Below are 18,352 nucleotides of genomic sequence, written 5' to 3'. Positions count from 1 at the left end.
TCTTCCTTTCTTATTACTTTCATCACTTTGCTGCTATCAAATGTAAATTTCTCCACGGCGAGACTAATAAAGGCTACTGCAATGCAATGCAACTCACCAGTGTACAGAAGATACATTGGCACTGTGTGATGGTGGTCATTTGCTCCAGGGGGAACTCTCCAAGGCACAGTTTACATGGGACCAGGGGGTCCACGGCCAGCTCCCATGTGGGGCGGTACCGCGACACGGGCATCTTCGCCGCCACGGAGCTTGAAAAGAGAAAGACAACATGTCATAAGCCTGAGTATAAAAAAATAATTAACAGTGTCAATCATTATTGGGAGGAAATTAGAAATTACACAATCTACAATAGCAGCAAACAGTACCTCACCAGAAACAAAGGTTCATTTTTCACTCGAGTGTATGATGGGTAGAAGTCATAGAAGTTTGTTATATCAAAGTGTGCAAACATCTTAGGGAAAATGATGCACAAGCGGTCACTGCCGCCTTGTGCACCGGTCTTTTTTCTTTGAACGTCAGTGCTGACTTTCATGTCAATGTTGAGCCCTTTGTCCTTTATTTTGCTTATACACAGCACGTGCATCTCCTCGGCGATACACGTGTTGTCTATAAGTAGTCTTTTGCCAATCAACTTAACCTCTAACAGATGGTAGGCGCCTTTTTTGGAATCCTATTTGAATAATAGATTGTGCATGGTCAAGTTTAGAAAGTAGCAGCTTATACAAATGACCAGAATTTTGGCAATTGTGTGGATATATTTATTTTTTTATTCTAACCTGACTATTTTTCTTCAGGCCATAACATGAACCAGCAACCTTACATTGTGTAATATTGAAATAAGATGCTGCTGCTCCATTGGGCAATATTTTTGTACTTCAGAATTATTTTGACTTTTAAATACATACATGAATTATTAAACACAAATAAATAATCAATGAAAATACAAAGCTGACCAATATTATACCTTATACCTATCAGCTGAAAATAACATGGCCAGCCTGATTTATGATCAGGACCTAATAAAAAACTCAAATGGGATCTACATGTTATTTTTTTGTATTTTGCTTAAAAAAAACACAACAAAAACAATCAGCCATTGCAGATGTTTTTGCTAATTCATTACACATCAATGGATCTCTACACCAGCACATTCAAAGTATTTATTTTCATCAGTTGTGGCTCACTCGTTCCATCTTTCCGAGGTGCACCCATGGCAGTTTTTTTTCTTTTCTTTTTTTTTTACATGAAGCGGTCTCACACATACGCCAATACTTTTACCAATCGCTGGCCTTGCTGCTTAGCAACTGACTGAAGGATAATTCGAGAGATCATGGAGGACAGTCAATGATACAATAAGACATGGTTTGTTTTAGCTGAAAACAGTGCCATGCTTTTCTTCCACATGCAACAAAATTATCTATTTTAGGCTTACTGAACTTGTTTATTTTTTTTTCTTCTTAGTTTAGAATCAATGTAAAACTTCAGTGATATACAGTAGTTGAGCTAAGTGAGACATGGGATGCTCCAAATACAAATTAGGCACTCAATGGAGCATGTTTATATATTTTATAGACTTTCAGTTTGAAAAATGCATTGTGCTCAAAAACACTGAGGTCGGAGAATGTTGTTAGATCATAATTTTATTATTAGTCGTCAGATCTAATAATCAAAATGAATTAACATTTAAAGGACAACCGACGTCACTTTTTTTGTTTCTTAACTGACATCAGAAAAATGTTTTATAGCATCTAAAATACCCAAACCACATAGTATGATATTTTTATTCAAATGCAAAACAGCAATAAAAACGACTTAAAGTATCCAAAATCTGCAAAAAATTGAGCTGCGAATTGGGCATTTTCAGAAAGTCCCGCCCCAGTTTGTGACGTCACGCCAAGTCGTCTTGCATTGCTTGAGAATCAAAACAATGGCTTCAGATTCGGAGAATATGCTTTCTTGTTACACCTCTAGTTATGAATATGATTCAACTATTTCTGAAGAGGAAACCATACATGTTTATTCCATAATTTATTCGATGCCATTTTGAGGCAACATTGGGGAGAAACGATCACCAGAAAAGAGGCACAAAATGGCGACCTCCTGTGGCCACCTCTGTTTCCACAGGCTGATAAATTCCTTATATGGAGCTTGGACACCCTCTTCTGGCGGCTTTTGGGTGCAACACAAGGTTTTCAGACCAAACAATACAGCAAAATACATTGACGTGATGGAAGGACTGCTACAATGTCTTTTTTTTTTCGGTCAGGGGCGTTCCTTTAGTGACGTCACGTACAGACTCGTCACCAACTCAAAAACAAGACTTTCTGAATATTCAGCGAGAGTCTTAAAACGTAAAATATAGCTATATGCGGTGGAATCTTTTTAAAATAGGCTCAGTAGAAGTCATTTGAAGCCATTTTACAAATTATGGACACAACTTGTCCGGAGACGTCAGTTGTCTTTTAAGAGTATCAGTCACACTGACTGGTATAAATGTATGCAGTACACTAATGTAACTTTTTGAAGAGTATTACTGAAATAAATGAACTTTTTTGATATTCCTTTTTTCTTGACAAGCACCTGTATATAAACAGCACTTTCCCTAGTTGCACCACTGACCTGCAGGTAGTATTACTCTATCAGTAGTATTCCTCATTATTATTTGCCATATTTTCTGCACAGAGTAGAAGACACACCTTCAATGAATGGCAAACTTTAACTTTTTTTTCATCAACAGCATCGGCTGCAAAGCATTCTAAGGTGTATAGAATGCAATAGTAGCTGGAGTTTCATTATGAATCTATTAGAGCACAGGTGTCAAAGCACAGGCCCGGGGGCCAAAACTGGCCAGCCACATCTTTTTATTCAGCCTGCAAAAGCCAATCAAAGTTGTGAAATTCCATGATGCTTGCTAAAGTATGAACACAAATTTCCAATTGTCCCATGTAAATAACAATTTCATTATTTTTTACTTCAAGCTTGAAAATGAGCCATTCATTAATTTGTTTTGCTCTCTGTATATAATATGTGCAGGGGATTAAACATTGTGATGGCTTACCCAAATTTATAACGGTCCCCGAGAGGAAACCCTAAATACAATGTGGCCCGCAGCAAAAAATGAGTTTGACACCCTTGCATTGGGGGGAGCTATGCTAATGGAAATATAATACAGTTTTAATAATATGGCACCTTTACTGTATGTAGTTGGTACAAAGCACTTTCCAAAACATGTAAAATGCTATGTCCAAAAAAATCTGAATATTCATCCATATACAGTATATAAAACGCATCAGATTATAGGGTTCACTGTCGTTTTCTTATAAAATAGAATGTTTGTAGGTGCGCCTTATAGTGCGGAAAATAGGACAGTTAATTATCAAGCACATCCCTAATGTCAATTATAGCAGGAGGGAAAATGTGTACGGTATTTGCACTTAGATATTCAGTCAATAATGTTCTTCATTAAACCCTCTATGAAATAATTGTAATCAAATATGTGTGGGAGGAGGAGTAGGAAAAGTGAATGGACAAGTGAGCACCTCAATGTTCTACGCACTCGAATCACAAGGCATCCATGCATCTATTCAGCATCCATCACATTAACCGGATAGCACTGAGCGGAAATGACTCTCCATTATGCAGACACTGAACTCGTATACAGAGACTTAAATGGCAATTTGTTATCGAGTGCTGAGCCATGACATGCGAGTGAGTGGCTTCTGTGGTTTGAAAATACACGGAACATGGTAAAATCTTTGTTTAAAAAGGGAAATAATTTGTAGCCGTAATCTTGGAAGACTGTTTCCAATGTTAACAGGAAAATATGTATGTATTTACAATATATCAAATATATATCAATATATCAAATATCATTGTTTTAGACGGCTAGAAATGTACACAGAAAGGAAGGCAAGAAGAGCTCAACTGTTAAGCCTCTTCACATTTTGAGCAGTCGCTACAAATTTACTAATTGGATCAATTTGTGAATACAGATGCACTGAAAACTATACTCATGTTTTGTCTTTAATTCAAAAAAAAATGTTCCAAAGTTTGCCCACTTTTAAACTGGAAAAAGCGGCTTTGTTTAGGTGTGTTACAATATCTAGAATATATTCCTATTGGTTTTGGTAAAAACTGCAAAACGCTCCGTTTGTGCTTTTTTATTAACAGAAAAAAATATTTTGAGTTCAAGTGAAGACGACTGCCAAAATTCCTAAAAACCAATTCACTACACGTGTCTGCAATCATTATGTTTGAGCACAATTTTTTCAAAGAAGCAAAACAGTATCAGAAGAGCCATATGGACTCTGCCAAAGGGTGAACCAGTGTCTGTCATATAAGTGTCAAACCGATTTAATGAGGCTGCAGAGATTACAAGCCGAATCCCCATTTTTTTGGACATGCTTCTCAAGACACAAGACTTAATGACCACGGAGAGTGTTGCAATACATATCTCAAAAGTCTATATAAATGGACATTTCAATAGCAGCAGTACCAAGAGAAGAACATTAGATTGTTCACTTGCAAAATGTATAGCAGACCTATTTGGATATACAGAATGAAAGACAATTAAAAAAAAAAAGCAGTGGCAGGATGTGCTGCGGAGATAAGAGAGACAAGAACATGACAGATGATTAGATTCACAGAGAAAGGGCAGTGCAGTTCAATTCCAGTGCTGTGGTCCATTATCCCTGGCATTTTCAAAGCGTGTGCACTTGCTATATGCTCATTTCCAAACAGAGCCTTATACTTTTTGAATAGGCAATTGAATAAGGTATATTTTCTTGATTGGCTACGATATTAGATTCGATTTTATGAACCCAATTATACGCCTTTGGATAGATAAGTGGTGAAGCAGACTTGCTATAGCTCTGGTGTTAGCCAAGTGTGACCATCAGCATCATACCCAAGCATGCAGATGAAACATGACTGGACTGTCACTACTGGCGCCTGCTCAAAACTTAAATTAGTCATAAAATGTTTGGTCAACTGAAATGCAAATGCTCCCAGAGAAAATTAGCTTGCTACACTGACATTGTAGGTGCATTGAATAAATTGTTGTTTTTTATTTTATCTTGAATAATATCATACCTGTATATACATGTATATTTTTCTTCCTTTCAATGAATTCTAGATTTTTTCATGATTAAAAAAAAAATATTTTAATGAGGAATAAGCAGTACGGAAAATGGATGGATGGATGGATATTGTTCAATCGCAAGAATCATGAAACACTGGACGTGATGTTATTCTGTCCATTTGTGCCAATGGGTGGTCCTCACATGAGATTAGCCTTGATGTTGAGAGTGGTGTGGGAGCTGTGCCTCAGGGATGGGAGGTTGTGAATTTTGGACACATCGTCAGTAGTGTGCCAAAGAATCAGAATCAGAATCAGAATCATCTTTATTGCCAAGTATGTAGAACACACAAGGAATTTTTTCCCCGGTAGAACACGCTGCACTAGTATCGTCGTCAAAAAAAACTGCTAAGTGGCACTATACAGTTCCATTTTGGCTACTGTTGAAAGAGTTCAAAGAGTTCATGGCTTGGGGGAAGAAGCTGTTTAAATATCTGCTGGATTTGGTGCGCATGGATCGGTAGCACCTGCCTCAGGGGAATAGCTGCAATAGGTGGTGGGTAGGGTGTGGAGGGTCCAGTAGGATTTTCCGCGCCCTAGTTTGGATTCTTGCAGTGTGCAAGTCCTCGAGAGTGGGTAGGGCCAATGATTTTTTCTTCTCAACTGTCTTGAGCGTGTTCAGCTCCAGGTTGTGACGGCTGCACCAGAGCTCCAGCTGCTCCACTTGTTGTCGGTACGCAGACTCTTCGCCGTCTTTGATGTGACCGATGACCGTGGTGTCGTCTAAGAACTTTATGAATTTGACAGCTGGGTGCGTTGGGGTGCAGTCGTTCGTGTAGAGAGAGAAGAGCAATGGAGAGAGGACACATCCCTGCGGGGCTACAGTGCTTGTGGTTCGTGTTGTGGATGATATATTTCCCAGTCTGACCTGGTGTGTCCCTCCTGTCAGGAAGCTGAGGGTCCACTGGCAGATCGTAGGGGACACAACAAGCTGGAGAAGTTTAGGGATGAGGAGTTCTGGGATGATGGTATTGAACGCAGAGCTGTAGTCCACAAACAGGATCCTTGCGTAGTCCGATGTTGACTGCATCCTCCACAGACCTGTTTGCCTGGTAGGCAAACGGAAGAGGATCTAGCAGAGGTCCGGTGATGTTCTTTAGGTGGTTCAGCACGAGGCGTTCAAAGGACTTCATGACCACAGACGTCAGAGCAACAGGTCTATAGTCGTTCAATCCCGAGGGTGCTGGTTTCTTTGGAACTGGGACGATAGTAGACTGTTTGAAGCAGGATGGGACTTCACACTGCTCCAGGGCTCTGTTGAAGATTTGTGTGAAGACCGGAGCCAGCTGGTCAGCGCAGACTCTCAGGCAGGAGGGGGACACTCTGTCAGGTCCCGCAGCTTTCTTGATCTTCTGCTGCTTGAAGGGCCCTCTAACGTCCAGTTCGTTGATCTGTAGGGCAGAGGGCGGAGATACGGTAGTTTCCGGTAATGCTGGGCAGACCAGGGAAATGGGGGTGTCCTTTTCAAATCGGCAAAAGTATGTATTTAACTCATCAGCCATACCATTGTTGTACACTGCTTGGGGGGATGGTAAACGATAATTTGTTATTGCTTTCAGTCCATTCCACACCGATGCAGAGTCGTTAGCGGAGAACTGTTTGTTAAGCCTCTCCGCATAACTTTTCTTTGCGATGTTAATTTCCTTCGTCAGCCTGTTTCGGGCGAGTTTGTAAACTGCTCGATCGCCGCTTTGAAATGCGGACTCTCTCTTTCCTAAGCTGCCTGAGTTTGGGAGTGAACCATGGCTTGTTGTTGTTGAATGAGCGGAAGGACTTTGTTGGTACACACATGTCCTCACAGAAACTGATGTATGATGTTACAGTGTCTGTGTATTCATCCAATGTGCCCGTTGAAGTTTCAAAGACGCTCCAATCAGTGCAGTCTAAGCACTCTTGTAGGGCTAACTTTGCTTCATCTGTCCATTTTTTAACTGTCTTGACTACCGGTTTTACACATTTGAGTTTCTGTTTGTATGTGGGAATTAAGTGGATTAAATAGTGGTCAGAAAGACCCAATGCTGCATGCGCAACAGACCGGTATGCACCTTTGAGTGCTGTGTAACAATGATCTAGAATGTTTTCTCCTCTAGTGAAACAGTCAATATGCTGCTTATATTTGGGAAGTTCACGGTTTAAACGTGTTTGATTAAAATCGCCCAAAATGATCAGGGGTGACTCTGGATATTTTAGTTCGAGTTGGTTTACATGGTCCGCTAGCGTTTGTATACACGCGTTAGCATTAGCTTGTGGCGCGATGTACACAGCGACGAGAATAAAGGAAGCGAACTCACGTGGCGAGTTGAATGGCTTGCAGTTGAGAGACACCGATTCCAAGCCAGGGCTGCAGTGTGCGTCGAGCATCGTGACATCGGTGCACCATTCTTCGTTGATGTAGAAGCATAGTCCACCGCCTTTGGATTTCCCAAATTGCTCCGTGTCACGGTCGGCCCGAAGGAGACGGAATCCGGGTAGGCGTAGCGCGGAATCCGGGTGGCGGTCACTGAGCCAGGTCTCAGTGAAGCACAGCGCAGCAGAGCGGGCAAACGTTTTATTGGTCTTTGTGAGAAGCAGAAGTTCGTCCATCTTGTTTGGTAGTGAGCGTAGATTAGCGAGGTGAATCGATGGGAGATGCGTTCGAAATCCACGCTGCCGTAGCTTGACGAGCACGCCGGCTCGCTTCCCCCTCCTACGCCTGCGTCTCAAAGCTCCGTACAGAGCTGCTACGCCGCTCGCGAGCAGCCCCGAAAAACCTTGTAGATTTTGGTGTGTCGGTGAAAATAGTTCAAGAGTGGATTCCCCAATGCTCAGTAACTCTTCCCTCGTGTCACTGAGTCGCAAAAAACAAATGAAAATGACAAAACCAGGAACAATACTAGGGAGCGTGTGACCGAGGCTGCCATTCGCGGCGCCATCTTGTATCTCTCATCATTGGGTGTTTCGGCCTTTTAATCACTAGACACCCTCATCGATGGTGGCCAGTGACAGGTTGATCACGCCCGCGCTTGTGTCCCATGCCCAATCAGATGTTGAGAAGCTGGTGGGGGGAGGGGTGTTGTGTCTTAGGTTGCTGTTCTATGAGCCCAACAAGGGTCCTTCCTCTTCATCCAGATCCACTGGCTGCTTCTTTCTGCGGCTTAAGAGACTGATCTAACTGTGTGCCGCAGAGCCCGTCCGTGGATACCCAGTCTTTTAGCAGGCTGATGGTGGAGGAAGCCACAAACCCTCTGCATCCAACTTCAATTGGATATACCTTGGCTTTCCATCCCCGCTGTTGCGCATCCACTGAGAGTTCTGTGTAGTGCAGCTTCTTGCGCTCATAGGCCTCTTCAACAGAGTTTTCGCATGGGACTGTGAGTTCTGCGATGTAGACAGCCTTGAGTGAAGGGAACCAGAGCACCAAGTCTGGTATGAGGGTGGTGGCTGCAATCTCCGCTGGGAAAACCAATTGCTGGCCAATGTCAACCCGCATCTCCCAATCGCGGGCCCTGGATAGCTGTCCAACTTGTGGTTTGGCAGGAGGATGGTTGGGCTTTCTCTGTCCCTCTCGGATGAAAGTCAATGGTGCTGTGCTTGACGTGGTGGCTCTCATTGGCAAGGAGTTGATGGTATTCCTCTTGCTCTCAAGGACAACTGCCAAACTCTTCAGGACCTGGTTGTGCCTCCAGGTGTAGTGGCCTTGTGTGAGGCTGGTCTTACAACCGGTCAGGATGTGTTTCAGAGTTCCTGGAGTTCGACAGAGGTCACAGGTTGGATCTTCGCCGTACCATTGGTGGAGGTTTTTTGGAGATGGGAGCACATCGTTGATAGCTCTGATGATGAAGCTGATGTTGCTTGCCTCCATTTCCCAGAGATCCTTCCAGCTGAGCTTTCTCTTCTCCAGGCCTTCCCACCTCATCCATTGTCCCTGCTTGGCAAGAGAGACACCCTGTGCAGTTCTTTGAGCTTCCTTTTGGCAGCGCACCTCTGCCATCTCCATTTTCCGATGTTGAAGCCTTACGCCAAGAAGGTTTGTTTGTCAGGCCAAACCCCCCTCTTCCTAGCTGAACGTGTCCCACAATGTCGCTGTGCCTTAGGGCTGCTGTGGCCTGCTGCACTGCAATGGATGGGGTCCATTTCCGTCCAGTTAATAGGAAGGGTGCAGCTTGACTGATCTTCCAGTCTCTGGAGTCTGTGAGGGTCATCTGAAGTCTCACTTTAGCGCACTTGTACTCTTCGGTGAGGCTTGTGATTGGAAGCTCAAGGACCCGTTTGCCATAAAGGCCGATGTTGGACAGACAGCGTGGAACACCAAGCCAGCGTTTCACATATCTAGTGATGGCTCGCTCCATCTTCTCCACAGTTGAGAGTGGGACCTCATAGACTGTGAGTGGCCACATTACCTGAGGGAGAAGTCCAAACTGCAGACACCAGAGCTTGAGCTTTCCTGGCAGTGGAGTGTTGTTGATGATTTCCAGACTATTGGTGATGTCCTGCTTTAGTTGCTGCACTTGATCTTTGTCTCTGAGGCTTGCATTGTACCACCTGCCCAGGCTTTTGACCGGTTCCTCAGACTGTGCCTGAGGAACCGGTCTGTGACCCAGTCACAGTAATTTGCATCATATTCCCCAATGTTAAAGTTGTGAGTGATTCTGCTGCAAGGGATTTAAATACAAGTAACCCAGTGTCTGCAGTGCTGTGAATCGGGTTGAACATGCATTCAGTCTTTCGGGAATCCATTCATTATCTGATTGGGGGAGCATTCATGTGACTCGACAAAGCTGCACAAATGGAACAACCTTTTGCATCCTAAGAGTCATGATGACGCAAGTGATTATGTCTCTAGGAAGGAACAGGGAAAAGCAACGTTATTGTTTGTTTATCTCAGATTCCAATGATGGCCTCCACATAAAATGTTAGAATATATTAGGTTACATAAACGTTTATTAGTCTCATACTAAATGTAAATGTCTCACATTTGGCAGCAGCAAAGTGATGAAAGGAAGAGGCAAGGAAAAGAAGTAGAAAAACAAAACGCAGGAGCTGCTGTAATGGCAGCCACTGTCGCGACGCCATCTTGAAGTGAAAAGAACAGAAGAATAATAACGAATTAATTTGACAATACAAAGATACAGACAGTCATTAGACAGCCCAAGTAAGCACTTTCTACACCCTCTTTGTTGTATTAAGCTGTTCTAAATGAAAGAGAAGATCAAATCATCTTTTTCACCAGTGGAACATGGTGAAACGTGCACCTCTGCTACAAGCTAAGTTTTGAAAGCAAACACAAAGCTGCCGCATCCATTGATGTAAAGAGATTTCCCACATCTCCCGTCTCACGTAAATCCGCTTCAATTCCAAGCTGTGACAGTTCCACATATGCATCGGCACTCTGCGCTGAAGTTCCTTTCTTCTCTTCGTGGGCTCCTCAAGCCATGCATCCATCCAGCCGCAGACTGCCCAACAGCACAGATCCTTCCGCTGAATAAAGCGGGGCTGTGAAAATGCTGCTCATCACAGGGGCGAAAAAAACACAATCGCTCCAGTGCTGTCCACCAATGACAGTCAGATGGCAGCCACATTTCTCCCAATCAAAAAAAGTGCTGGCCTATCTGTGCTTCCAAAAAGGCGCAGGTAGGGTTGGAGTTTGAGTATAAAAAGACCATTAGAACTGCTGGGATGAACGTTGCCACAAGTGTTCATATTTTTAAATTCTGATTCCTTATTTGCTGACCCAAAGAACTTGCTGCAACCAACGATGAAAAAGTATGCATCATAAAGACCGCTGAAAATGACCTCTAGGTGTTACCCCATTATTATCATAATCGAGCAAACGGAAAACTGACATAGCGGAATCATCCTATTGACTATTTTTAGCAAGTGGATTAATTAACAGTGGCAGATGATACAGCTAATGCTGTAACCTACATACTGTGTGGTTCATCGATGAGAAGGTTTCTTCAGCCGTCATCTGTACAAATGTGAAGGTTTCGGACGTTTCGCCTCCTATCCAAGAGGCTTCGTCAGCGAACTAAAGTCTGACTGGTCGTATCGGCCCTATTTATATATCCCTAATGTCCAGAAATGGTGGCGCCGGACACAGCTATGATAGGTCCCTACTCTCAAGTTGGGGGGGCAGAGGACCCCTCCCTGTGGCCCCACTGATTGTTCCTGCATTCCTGACTAACGACTGGCCTATTACCCCCACTCCCACCGGTATCAGCTCATCAGCATAACGAACCTCATCAGCATTACGAAAGTTGCCTAACCTGTTTTGCCTAAGCAGGTTATTGTATGAACGATCCAAATTGAACCTCACCCCACCAGACCGGTTTAATGAAGGATTTTGTTGTTTTATAAGAATCGCTTCTTTTACCCCCCTTTCAAACCATCTATGTTCTTTCGCTAAGATTTTAACCTCATTGTCGTCAAATGAATGGTTGCTAGCTTTTAGGTGCAAATGTACTGCCGATTGAGGTCCACTTATATTATCCCTGCGATGTTGATAAAGTCTTTTTTTGAGAATTTGTTGAGTCTCCCCAATGTACTGCTCTTTACAATTTTCATTCTTACAATGTATGGCAAAAACTACATTACTGTTTTTCATTTGGTAGCCTATCTTTTGGATGCACTAATTTTTGCCTTAACGTGTTTATCGGTTTGAAATAAGTAGGAATTTTATGTTGCCAAAGGACTCTTTGTAATTTTTCAGAAACTCCTAAATACAATAATAACTCCTAAATAGATTTTGGCATCCCGAGTAGTGAGACCGATTCCGACGTCACACATCTACAGTGAGACCTTGGCTTACGAACTGAATTGGTTGGAGTGTGTAAGGCGAAAAGTGTGTATCCCCATTTTTTCCCCAATAGGAAACCATTAAAATGAGAATAATCCGTTCTGTATAATAAAGTCACTTTATTTACATTTGTGATGGTCGTTGATGGCTCTTAATTGCCACCTGTTGCTTTCAGACTTGTAAGGTCTTACGAAACTGAGGCATCACATTATCATTCATCATGTTGATGATTCTCATAGCTTTTTCTGGATGGAACTGTTCAATAAAGCCTGCACATCATTCCACTTAGCAAATCAAATATTGTGTGTTGAGGATCTCATTATGGTCAGCAACAAGCTCCTCGATGTCATCTGCATCCACTTTGCGTCCCATGTTCTGTCCAATGGAAACAATATCGTCCAAAACAACAGACTCATGAGGATCAAATCCTTCAAAGTCCCTCTCAAGGATGCATGCGGGCCACAAATTCTTCCATGCTGCTTTCAAGGATCGAAGGGTAACATCATGCCAAGCCTTTTCTATCAGCTGAACACAACGACAAACATTGAAATGGAATTAGCATATCCGCTAAGTGGCTAAATCAGACAAACGCACACCTCGTTCGTGTTTCTCAATGATCTCCTTCTTCTCCTCGACTGTAATTTTGTTTTGTCTTTTCTTCGGCTGAACGCGAGCCTGTGGTGTCTTTTTCGGTCCCAAAAAAGCAAAAGTATCTGTAAAACATTTAGCTTGTAGTCGACGTGCACATTCCACCATGATGTCCCTGATCCGCTGGTGAAGAGACGCTTTGATCCTCTCCTCCTCCTCTTTCATCTGGAACTGCTTTATGTAACAAAGAGGGTACAGAAAGTGCTTAAGAATGAATGTCTCTCTGTGTCTTTGTGTTGTCATGTTATTTGTTACTTGTTTTTTTTTTGTTCTTTTGACTTCAAGACGGCGCCGCGAGAGTGGCTGCCTTTCCAGCAGCTCCCGTGTTTTGCTTTTCTACTTTCATTTCTTTCATAACTTTGCTGCTGTGAAATGTAAATTTCTCCACTGCGAGACTAATAAAGGCAAATCCAATCCAATCCAATCCAAAAAAACTCCTTGGAGGCGATCGACGTGTGTGTCTCTATCTCTCTCTGTCTCTCTCGCTCGCTCTGGATCAACGTGTGTATTCAGACAAAGGGGGTGTGGAAAGGCAGGCCGGCTGGTGCGCTGTTCAGTCATGTGCTTTGGTGTTCTTCTTACTCCGCCAGCCATGGTGGGTGGTGTGTATCGCGAAAAGTAGTGCGTAATCCAAGGTTTAATTTTCATAAATTTATCATTCGTAAACCGAAACGTTCGTAAGGCAAGGCGTGTGTAAACCAAGGCCCCACTGTATATGGATCAACCAAAATTGGTCAAGGGACGTGTTTATTTTGTTTTGTTATTACTGACCGTGGCATCGTAATTGTCCCATGGGAACAGTGCAGCAACAGAGATACCATAACTCAACAACTTTCATGGAACCTTTGAATTTCAATTTCCATCTAATATTGCAAAAGCACTCATGTAAGACGTCATTGCTCATCTTGTCATCGCAGCTCGCGCTTGAGGTGTAAAAAAATGGGTGTCCAATACTGTAACCCTAAAGGGAAAAGTAAAAAGAAAATCAATTGTTTACCATTACCTCATGAATACATCAAATAATTTGTCTTTTTGTTAAGCCAAAACGTCAATGAGGTTACTGCAAAAGGAAGCCATTTCTCTTGATAACCATATCAAATTGCAAATCCGCTGAATTAATTATTTCGGTTTCGGAGAAGCTAATGTCATTTAAGCCTTTACAGGAATTTAGGAATGTCCTACAAACACCTCATTGGTTGTGTCCTCTCCATCATCCTTTAATTTTCGACAGGCATCTCACTAGCTCTAATACACTGTATTAGTGGGATTTCGGCTTGTTAATGTTCAGACACAAAAAAGGATCTGTATCCTAATGACATTACGATTCTACAAAGTCCCTGTTGCAGTATGCATAGCTCCTGGTGATTATGGAGCTTTTCTTCCATTTGATGTACTGGTGAAGGAGCCACAGTGACATCAATGTAGTTTTTGATCTGAGCCATTATCAGCCTCTCAAAGGACTTCATGACTAAGCAGTCTGCAGGCAAGGTGGAGCATGGTTTTGAAGAAAAAAAATGAGCACCTCGGTCAGATCATAGCCAGGATTCCTCAGGAACCCGTCTTAGAATATTGAATTGGCAAATTAATCATTGGCATGGTTCACTTCACTTCTGTTGAGAATAAGATGAGGGGTGTGTCATCTGCTTTGTGTGCTGTGACATTTGAGGTGTTGTCATCGGGGTCCTCATCGTGAATTACTCAAACGCTTTAGAATGTACCCGTTAAAATGAAGATCATGAGTAATGTATACAGAGCACCCTCCCTCACGACAAATGGCTCATATTTAGCTTTTGATGACATCTAGGTCAGATGATGACGATAATGTGTCATCTGTGTGTCCTTCCATCCATCCATCCATGTTCTGTACCGCTTATTCCTCATTAGGGGTCCGGGGGGTGCTGGGGCCTATCCCAGCTGTCTTCGGGCACGAGGCGGGGGACACCATGAATTGGTTGCCAGCCAATCGTGGGCACACAAAGACATACAACAGTGACTCTCACACCCACACCTAGGGACAATTTGGAGTGTTCATTCAGCCTGCCATGCATGTTTTTGGAATGTGGGAGGAAACCGGAGGACCTGGACAAACCCCACGCGGGCAAAACGTGCAAACTCCACCGAGCCTGTGTCCATAGAGGGACAAAAAATAGATACATGTTGGATATTGCCATTTCAAAAAAAAACTCAGTGAAACTCCCCCAAGCCATTAACTCTTTGAACTCTTTCAACAGTAGCCAAAATGCACTTAGTAGTTTTTTTTGACAACGATACTAGTGCAGCGTGTTCTACCAGAAACAAATTCCTTGTGTGTTCTACATACTTGGCAATAAAGATGATTCTGATTCTGATTGTGATATTGGTTGGGTGGCCTGGTGATCCAGTTGTTAGTGCGTCAACCTCACAGGACAGAGGTCATGGGTTCAATCCCAGATCCGGCCTCCTTTTGTGGAGTTTGCATGTTTTCCTGGGCATGCGGTGGGTTTTCTCCAGGTACTCCTGCTTCCTCCCACATTCAAAAACATGCATTAAACGTTAATGGAACACTTTAAATTGTCAATTGGTGCGAGTATGAGCATGGATGGTTGTTTGTCTCTGTGTGCCCTGTGATTGGCTGGCAACCGGTACAGGGTGTCCCTCACCCACTACACGAACATTGCTGGGATAAGCTCCCCCTCAACCCTAGTGTGAAAAAATGAATGAATGAATGAATGAATGGTCTTGGCTGCTTATCAATTGCTTGATTGGAACGCAAACCCAGAATGGTGTTCCCACTGGAGGAGGAAATGTGCTCACATCCTGTTGAGTTTGTTTTTACAAACACAAAGGAGAGAAATGAGGAGAGGAAACAACTATGAAAGGCTGACGTCTGTGTGGCTGACTCCAAAACAAAAGCGAACCCCGTGATCTATTGCCCAAAATTGCAGCACCGTTAACGGTTGTTATTACTTTCACGAAGAAAGGGTTTTCTTCCTCATTTGGTGGCTCACAAAATTACTCAAATCCCACTGAATCAAAATCCACATAAACACGGGGAGAGGTGTGGCATGGGTCCCAGGGTACAAATTGGTTAAAATGGTTGAACAGCCAGATGGTATTTTAAGACTTTGAAATGGGGCCATACTGGATAAAGTGTTAAGTCTAAAAAAATTGCATAGGTTAACAACCAGGTACTGACTGGGGGAAAAATATTCAGTGTATTTGCAACTTTTAAAGTCAATGACATAAAAAAGATGTTTATCCCCTTGAATAACAACCAAAACTAATAGTTAAGAGATCCCAGTGAGGAAAACAACAGGGAAGTTTGTTATTAGGATGCCTGACTCAGTTTGTTAGGATAACGTGATAAACTGCAGTCTCTCATCCTTTAGTTTTAAGTATTTTTTTCAAAGATAAGCAGATAGCACTCCCTTCTCCTCTCACTTCCACATTCAGAGAGAGATTAAGCTTTATGGCACATATTTTAAAAGCAATTGAGAAAATAAGATGCTGATTACCGTATTTTCTGGTGCACAGGGCGCAACCAAAAGCCTTTATTTTCTTCATAAGATGACTCTACACCTTATACGGAGCGCCTTATATGTGAAATAATATTGAGCCGCAACAGGTCTCGCAATGACTGTCAGCAGCCACTGACTCTATTCCCCCCGGCCTCTACTGTAGCACCCAGCGGTGTGCCTTATATTTGGAAAACTTTTTTTCATTCATTGAAGGTGCACCTTATAAAATTGGGGGTATTCCTTATACTGAACTCCGGTATGCTTTATACACAGGAAAATACAGTACAGTGAGACCTCAACTTACGAACTTAATTGGTTCCCAGAGTGTGTAAGGCGAAAAGTGTGTATCTCAAAAAAAGAATTCCCATAGGAAACCATTAAAATGGGAATAATCTGTTCCCGGGTTTCCATAAAATATACTTTTCAACTAAATAAGCCTTAAAACTACACACAACATACCTTATTCTATGTATAATAAATGTGCTATTGTATTGTAATGAAAGAAATACACTGCATTGTATCATAAAGTCACTTTATTTACATTTGTGATGGTCATTTATGGCTTGATGGAATGGCGTTGGAGGTCGAAGGTCAAAGGGAATTGCTGTTTGGAAAGAGAGGCGCATTACATGACGAATGTAATTAAAGAAATAAACTGTGCTGTAAAATAAAGTTTTATTTACCTTTTTGATGGTCGTTGATGGCTTATGGAAGGAGAGTCACCTTCCATAAGGACTGTTGGTAACTTAACCTCTGGTGCTGTTCGGTCGTGTGCTTCCGCCGAAGATCACTCCGCCAGCCGTGGTGGGTGTGTATTATGAAAATAGTGCTTATTATAAGGTTTAATTTTCATAAATTTGACGTTTGTAAGACAAAAAGTTTGTAAGTTGAGGTGTTTGTAAGTTGAGGTCTCACTGTATTTGGCATTTGTTATTTTGCCTTTTTTAATTGTTGTTTTCTGTCAATTCAATCTATAAGATCTAAAACTGAACCTGAATTTAATCTCGGCCAAATATAATATAACACACGGTGAGTTGCATGTTACTGTTGACAGCATATTTTCTTTTTTGTTGTTGAAATTAACTTATATTTACACTTTATGATCATTATCTTGTTGAAATGTTATATAAAACATTTGCAGTGGAGTAAATACAGGTTTTATAATGGCTAAAGGTCATCCTCTGTAGTGAAATGTTTATTTTTTTTAATGGGAAAAATAATATATTCACAAAAAGAAAAAGAAAAAAGAAGTCCAAGATGGCGCCCGAGTAGGCAGCCTCAGCAAGTGCTCTCACGAGCCTTGCTTTTTTTGGTTGTTTTTGTCTTGTTTTGTGTTTTCTTTTGTCACTTTGTGTTGTTGTGCATCGTGTGGAACGGATACAGATTGTTTTTCAGCATTTTTAACCATGACATTCATCAAGGCGGAGACTGTGCTGAGCCGTTGCCCCTTTTCGGCAGCATGAATATGCCGGTACTGTTTTTGAATGGGAGGAATGTCGGAGCTTTTCGACTACCATCGCTGGACACCGAAGGGGCCATTGTGCTTTTTTGCGCCTGTAATGGGCAGCATCTTCACAGCCCCGCTTTGTTCAGTGGAAGGTCAGTGCTGTTGGCAGTCTGCGGCTGGATGGATGCATGGCTTGAGGAACCCGCGATAAGAAGAAAGGAGCGTCAGCGCAGAGCGCCGATGCGTATGTGGAACTGTTGCGGCTTGGAATTGAAGCAGATTTATGTGGAACAGGAGATGTGAGACAATCTCTTTTCGTCAATGGATGCTACAGCTGCGTGTTTGCTTTCAACATTTAGCTTGTAGTCGACGTGCACATTCCACCATGATGTCCCTGATCCACTGGTGGAAAGACGCTTTGATCCTCTCCTCTTTCATCTAGAACTTTCATGTCATCACAAAGAGGGTACAGCAAGTACTGAAGAATGAATGTCTCTCTGTGTCTTTGTTTTGTCATATCAAAGTCAAGTCAAAGTCAAAGTCAGCTTTATTGTCAAATATGCTAATATGCATGACATACAGCACAGATGAAATTACTGTCCTCTCGGACCCAGCATGCAAGCTAAATGTTGAAAGCAAACACGCAGCTGTAGCATCCATTGACGAAAAGAGATAGTCTCACATCTCCTGTCCCACATGAATCAGCTTCAATTCCATCCCGCGACAGTTCCATATACGCATCGGCGCACTGGGCTGACACTCCTTCCTTCTTATCACGGGCTCCTCAAGCCATGTATCCATCCAGCCGCAGACTGTCCAACAGCACCGACCTTCCACTGAACAAAGCG

General features: G+C 42.5%; 1 protein-coding gene across 7 annotated transcripts in view; it reads right to left on the bottom strand.

Annotated features, from left to right (window-relative positions):
• Window positions 1-18,352, bottom strand: part of rnf144aa (ring finger protein 144aa) — a 154,829-nt gene that overhangs the window by 27,693 nt on the left and 108,784 nt on the right. For 5 of the 7 annotated variants that reach the window (XM_089003890.1, XM_089003891.1, XM_089003892.1 and 2 more), the window contains exon 2: window positions 98-248. In XM_089003890.1, the coding sequence (XP_088860016.1) occupies window positions 98-232 (135 nt within the window). In that variant the 5' untranslated portion in view covers window positions 233-248. Of the gene's footprint in view, window positions 1-97; window positions 249-14,880; window positions 15,060-18,352 lie in introns of all 7 variants that reach the window. The other 2 variants (XM_089003888.1, XM_089003889.1) reach the window with 2 other exon arrangements.

The sequence above is a fragment of the Hippocampus bargibanti genome, linkage group LG09 (genome assembly GCF_051943395.1).
Source record: "Hippocampus bargibanti isolate YZ-2025 linkage group LG09, ASM5194339v1, whole genome shotgun sequence".
Taxonomy (NCBI): domain Eukaryota; kingdom Metazoa; phylum Chordata; class Actinopteri; order Syngnathiformes; family Syngnathidae; genus Hippocampus; species Hippocampus bargibanti.
Note: the sequence above shows the minus strand (reverse complement) of the source record. Positions and strands in the feature narration are given on the sequence as shown.